General features: G+C 42.4%; 1 protein-coding gene across 1 annotated transcript; it reads left to right on the forward strand.

Annotated features, from left to right (window-relative positions):
• Positions 1-803: 803 nt before the first annotated feature.
• On the forward strand, positions 804-3330 carry Teddm1b (transmembrane epididymal protein 1B). The gene has a single exon (NM_001008426.3). It carries the CDS (start codon positions 906-908, stop codon positions 1824-1826), a length of 921 nt encoding a protein of 306 aa, NP_001008426.1. The 5' UTR covers positions 804-905; the 3' UTR covers positions 1827-3330.
• The last annotated feature ends 3469 nt before the right edge of the window (positions 3331-6799 follow it).

Consider the following 6799-nt stretch of genomic DNA (forward strand, 5'->3'; position numbering starts at 1 on the left):
GATGCAAACAATGATAACTGAAGAGAGAATAAAGTTGAGGTGCTAATTCACATTAGAATGGAAGCAGTTGAGCTGACCAGATGTACATGTCTCAAGATATCTGCATCTGCATTTTACATTCTGTCACAGTGCTCCAAAACTCATCTTGGAGCATGCCTTCATAAGTTCATCTATTATCTAGCTAAGCAACATTGAGGGGCAGGTGAGCAGCTTTGCTGCTGGCCCTCAGTTTCCTGTTGCAAAAGAAGGAAGATGCCAAGTAGGAGCGCAGGAGGAGCTTTCCGTATGTAACTACAAACCCAACTATTTTCTGACTATGGTGGTGTGTAGTGGAGAAACTAAGACAGGGAAACCATGAGTTAAAGGCTAGTCTTGGCTACACAGCAAGGCCCATGTCAAACAAGAACTATAAATATTTGTCTTCAGTATATGGGCTAATAAATGAGAAGTCTTTAGGGATGCACACAGACTGAGTTAGCCAGTCCTTCCCAGATGCTCTCCATGTTCAGGCACCTCTATCCAGCTCCAAGAACTAACCAGGCTCAAGATAAACCAAGGCACGAGAGTCAGAGCTGAGCAGAGACTCCAGCAGAGCTAATGAGAGTACACAATCCCACAGGCGCACTCTCAGAAATATTCACACCCACCTCCTTTGGCAGCAGTCAATTCACCATGGACTAGAAGGGAACGAGATGATGAGGCACCCCTCACTCAAGAGGGCTCCTGTCTGGAACTTTCCGTTCTGTGGGAGACAGAGGTGGGCAGAAGGAGATGATAAAAATAGGTAGACATTATCTCTGCGCACGCAACCAAAACTTGATGGGCCCATGAGAGGAGGGCTGAGAAATCTTGCATTTTGTTCTTTGCTTTTTATACAAATAGATCTATAAAATAGATCTATATTCATGGGGAATGGAAAGTTTGGCGGCCATTTCTACCCGGGCTTATACATTTTCTTTTATGGACTGTATCAGGCAACACTGATCTCCAAGGCCGTGATAGTCAGTGACTCATCTGGGTATGTTACCTACTCTCCTAAGAATAAAAAGAGATGTGCCAAGCTGAAAATATCTTATGGAGGCTGGCTGAAGATAGTGACTGGCTCCCTCTTAGCATTTTATGTGGTCTTCTGTCTTGATGATGGGATGGTGTTGATTAACAAAGGGATGCCTCCAAGGTTTATGTACCCCAAGGAGTGGCAGCACCTCACCATGTTCATCCTCCTCGCCCTCGATGGTTGTGCAGACGTCATAAGCAAGAACGTGCTACGGCAGAGGTGCGTGCTCCTAGAAAGAGGTGCCACTGTGCTGAGCTTCTATGTGCTCCTGCTGCTGCTGGTGTCTCACGTTAAAGAATCATCTGGGGTGGAGCTGCAGGTTCACTCTCTCCTCATCTTGGTGGTGTTCCTGCTGATGCTGGTGTTGACGGCAGAGCTCTGGGCTCCTGAAATGTTTCACCTCAGGATGATAGAGACCTTCCTGTTCCTGATGATGGGCTCGTGGCTGATTCAGGCAGCCTTCATTCTCTTTAGACCAGTCTCTGGCTTCCTGTGGGAGGATGGTGACATCAGTGACATCATGTTTGTCACCACCTTCTTCTGCTGGCATGTGATGATCAACGCCTTATGCATGTTGGGAATCTATGGTGTCTCTTCCTTTTGGCACCGTTGTTACAGTCCCAGCTTGAGGCTGATGGGGTCCAAGGAAGCGCTGTATCAGGAGAGCTCTTCAGGAACCTTCTACAAGCTGCTGCAGGAGGCAGAGCAGCAGGACAAAGATAACCAGGCTCCTCTCCTTTCAAAGATCTCTCCCTGTGACAGGGCCTAGAAACCTGGGTACATACACTACTCCATCTTCCTCCTGTGGGCTCCCTTGGGCACTTGTAATATACCCTTTGTTCCTTGCTGAAAGTAACGACCCTGGAGGATGACAGTCCCAACCATTATGCCTGTCATTGACCCTATAACTGTTGAGGGCATAAAAGGATGACCTGGAAAAGTGACATAGCCTAGTTTATGCGAGTCAGAAAGAGAGAGCGAGGACAAGGAGTAGTATTGAGAAGAGTGGGCTACAAGAACTACCCACCATGGGAAGATAATGGCAGGGAACCTCTGAAAAGAGGGGCAGAGGTCCGCAGGGATTCCAGCACTGATGGGGCTCTGAGTTAGCCAAGGAATGTGACAGTGGTGGGTTGACCAACTAAAGTGGAGCTGCTCTGCAGAGACAGCATGACATATAGTACAATTCACTACTCCATTTGGATGGAATTACAAGAATCCCACACGTGTATAATTTAATGTGGGTGGATTAGCATTGCTTCAAGAACAAATAAGTGATTAATACTTTCAGATCTCATTTTAAGTTGGCATGAACCAAATTTCATGAACCCCTACATACTTCTTATTCCTGACCTCTAATCAGACTAAAGCGAAGTGCTTAGTGGTGATATATATTTCACTATCTATACAATTCACTATACCTTGCATGTGAGTCTTTTCCCAAAAACCAAACCTGTTGTCAGCCACATTTTTACCACAGCTATTCTATAGTGTCCTACATAGAATAGTATACTATTCTATAACTAGCATCAATTTCTCCTATACTGTTATGATCACAATGGACTCTTCCTCCAAGTTCTCATACTCCCTTGATCTGGGTCCCCGTAGCGCCTCTCCTACGTCCGTGTCACATGCGGCAGACACATCCTTCCTTGTCTTTCTCTTGGGAAGGTTTTGTTTCATCACCTAAAATGTAACCCCTTACAAGTTAATAACATAGTGTAGTTTATTGTTACCTAATTTCTTTTTTTTTAATAATTTATTTATTGATTATAATTAAGTACACTGTAGCTGTCTTCAGACACCAGAAGAGGGCATCAGATCTCATTACAGATGGTTGTGAGCCACCATGTGGTTGCTGGGATTTGAACTCTGGACCTTAGGAAGAGCAGTCGGGTGCTCTTACCCACTGAGCCATCTCACCAGCCCCTATTGTTACCTAATTTCTTTTGCATGTCTCAGAGTCATACGATATTACCTGCTAGGAGAACAATTTGGGTGGAAGAAGGAGCAAGAGAGAGGTAGGAGAAGAGATGGGGGCATAGTGAGGGCTATAAGCAAGGTACAATGACATTTCTATATGAAACTTTATACTGTAAGCTTTATTTTCTACGCCAACTAAATAACTAGTTTAAAAGCACATTTATTATATAGCTTATGCTCAATAAGGTTTACTTCCGGGGCCCCCCTTTTCTTTCCCTTGTAAATGTAATGTCTGACTGCTCTGTGAACTCTAACAATATAAATAAATCATGGGCTTCCTTGCTTGTGTGTAAAATTAACTCTACTGATTTGCTTAGGACACTCTTCTCTCTACCATCGTTTGTCACAGCTCTCTAAGGTGTGCCAGGATGACTCTCCAGAAGTGTCATTTCTCCATATGAAAATGTCAAAGACTCCAACAGGTGAATTTGCACAATGACTTATGGTCAGGGCTGTGACAGGGATATGGTTGAAACGCTTCTGTTGTCTGGCCCCGGGGGCTTGTTTGCTGAGAAGGGAGGTGAGACTGATTTACAGAACAGAATGGATAGAAAACAGATGGCAAAGACACCTAGTTTTCAGAGGGAGGATGGTACAATTATTCTAGGAGCTCCTAAAGGCAGTGGTACTCAACCTGTGGGTCACGACCCTGGTGGGGGTCAAAATACCCTTTCACCGGGGTTGCCTAGGACCATTGGAAAACACATTTTATTACCATTCATAACAGTAGCAAAGTTACAGTCATAAAGTAGCAACAAAATAATTTTATGGTTGGGGGGTGGTGGTCACAGGTTGAGGAACTGTAGTGAAGGGTTCTAGCATTAGGAAACTTGAGATGCACTGTCCTAAAGAGTGTGTGATGTTCCCCCGCCTGCAGCCTGGGAACTATCCTAGAGATTAGAGATGTCAATTCTGACCAAACCGTGATTTGTGGTTTTAGTGCTAAGATGAATCTGAGGTCTAGACTGTTAATGGAGCACAGTCACAGATCTTAATAAAGGTGTTTTAATATAGGCTTACACAGAAGGTTTAGGAGGAAAGAAAAAAAAAAGCAACACCAAACCTCTGAAGAGCATGGGTGTGGCCTTCTCAGAGATGGTGCTCACAAAGTTAGACCAACCCAAGAGAGGGTTTGGGCTTCTCAGTGTTTTTCCAATAGTCATGCACAGGATTTTGGTGGGGTTTGCAGTTGCTGTCTTATTTCTGGGTGGCTCCCAAAGGGTATTTGACAGGACTACAAATGAGGTAAAAGTTTGAAAAACAAGGATTCAGGAAGTTAGCGTCTTTTCTGTACACAAAAGATATTTTGTTTGAGATTCCCAGGCACATCTGGGAAGAAGAATGATGCCTCTACCCAAGGTCATATGTTAATACAATTAGGCCTATGTCATTGTTATTTTAACATACAATACCTGTATCTAAAAGGAATGTTAAATTTATATACATTATATATATACACATACACATACATACACCATACACACATATACACAAATGTTAAGGATTGATCTGGAATTCTTGCTTGTTGGCTAACAAGAGGCTTTAGTCAGACTCTAGGCTGAATGGCTCCTCTCTCTCCTTAGGTCCCCACAATTTGTCCGTATTTCTGTCCTGCCTGTCTCATAAAATTCACAAAGGAAATAACAGATGGGTCAAAGGTTAAGAAGGAGTAATCAGGCTCTAAATACACTTTGTAAAGTGTTTATGTTATAATAGAAGGCATGAAAAGTTTTCTTGAGCAATAAAGATTCCACATTTTCTCATGAACTTGTAGCAGCTGTGGTTACCTGCAGAAGGCCCCACCCAAGTTGGAGCCCTTCCACATTCCAGAATGGATGGGGAAGGGACACACACGAGGGTTCATCCAAAGCTGAGGGGCTACTATTGATTGTTCATAGCTTCTATCCTCATGATCCAGTCAATAACCCCATACTCACGTCCATGCAATCAACCTAAATTATACTCAGTGGGTTACTCCGCAATATACTGAAAGTAGGAGAGGATGCATTGGAGAGAAGGGTTCCTGAGGCAGGGGAATAAGAGGAGGGAATCAGGATGTGTGATTATAATCAAAATGCGTTATAAACATGTATATAACACTGTCAAAGAAAAAATATATTTAAAAAATAAATTGCATGAGTTTTGATAAATGTATATGTAAATATATATATATATATATATATATATATATATATATATATATATGAAGATAACAGGGGCACTGTGAAGAAATGATTTTACCATACACAGCAGGCAAAAAATTTTTTTCGAATACATAGATTCAAATATTAAGGATAAGAAAGGTAACCCAAGAAAGATAAAAAGATAAAAGCAGATAGAGCGAAAGAACACTAATCTTTGGTGATCCTTCCATTTGTCATAGCAATGGGAGGAATCAAGCCAAGACTTTGTGCAGGTTGGGCTAGGCAAGCACTCCATCCACTGGGGGACATCCCCAGTTCTTTCAACCACATTTTTCTATAGTTCGTTTTAGGAATGTGTATGTGTATAAATCTGTATGAGGCTATGCACACATGAGTGCAGATGCCCACGGTGTACATAGGTGCTGAGAGATGAACTTGGATCTTCTGTAGGAGCAGAGTAAGTTTTAAGCCACTAAGCCATCTCCCCCTAACCTACTCTAACCCCCAGCACTTTATTTTATTTTATCTTTTGGTTAGGCTTTCACTAACTAGTCTAGATTGACCTTGCACTCTTTCTATAGAGCTTGTCTTAACTTGTGATTTTCCTTCCTCAGCCTCTGGAACAACTAATGTTTCAAGCCTGTATCAACACCAGGCCTTGTTAATTGTAATAATTTTAACTTACTTCATTTTGGGGGAAATGGAGTCTAATAAACTAATATCTCTTTTTCGCCTATTGCATTATCAGAATACTTAAAGAAGTTTTGTTTATCATAGGAGAAGATGTAGAGAGAGGAAATCACACAGTGTAAGCAGCAATGGAAACTGGTCCACATTTTTAAAAGTTGGTATGACAGCATGTCAAAATGTTAGATAGAAATCTCTTCTGAGCAAACAACTCCATTTCTTGTCACTTCCACACTGAAAGGGCCACCTTCCTGGTTCTTACGGTTTGCTATGATGTGTCTGCTCATGCGTTTAAATGACTCTATTTTAGGAGTTGTGAAATTCTTAAGGAGGCAGGACCTCAGTGGACAAAGTAGATAACTGTGGAGTGCTTCTGAAGGCTTTATCCAGGCTTTGGTTCCTGTCTGGCCTTCAGCTTTCTGTCCATCATGATATGAACAGCCTTCTTCCACCATGATGTTCTGTTCCCATGCATGAGGGCCCAGCGACCATGTACTGAACCCTCTGGCACTGCAAGCGAAAGCTTTCCTCCTTCAGGTTATTCTGGCAGCCATTGATTTGGACAGAGCAATGGAAAGGAAGACATTGGTGGAATCTTATTTTTAACAAAATAAAATTAATCTTAGCTAACATAAAGGCACATGATCAATCTGCTAATACAGCCTACTCAAGACTTCAGCCTAGAAGTAAGCAACATGAGGAAACAGTCTGCATGGGACTTTGGTTCTGATACACAGAATTGGCCAAGATGGCCACATCTAGTTGGCTTCTCCATAGTGTGTAGTGGTCCATGGGGTCAGCAGAGGAGTCAGCTTAAGTCCTTTCAATAGTAAGTTGGTTGCTACTAGACATTGGTCTAACCTGGAACCCTTATCCAGCCCTCACAATGATACTGCTAACTAGTCTGTTTTAATAAACCCCTTTCTCT

This window comes from Mus musculus, chromosome 1 (assembly GCF_000001635.26).
Source record: "Mus musculus strain C57BL/6J chromosome 1, GRCm38.p6 C57BL/6J".
In the NCBI taxonomy this organism is placed as follows: domain Eukaryota; kingdom Metazoa; phylum Chordata; class Mammalia; order Rodentia; family Muridae; genus Mus; species Mus musculus.

Bases quoted from the DNA above. Each gene is read 5' to 3' on its own strand.
- Teddm1b (NM_001008426.3), top strand. From the start codon at position 906: ATGGGGAATGGAAAGTTTGGCGGCCATTTCTACCCGGGCTTATACATT.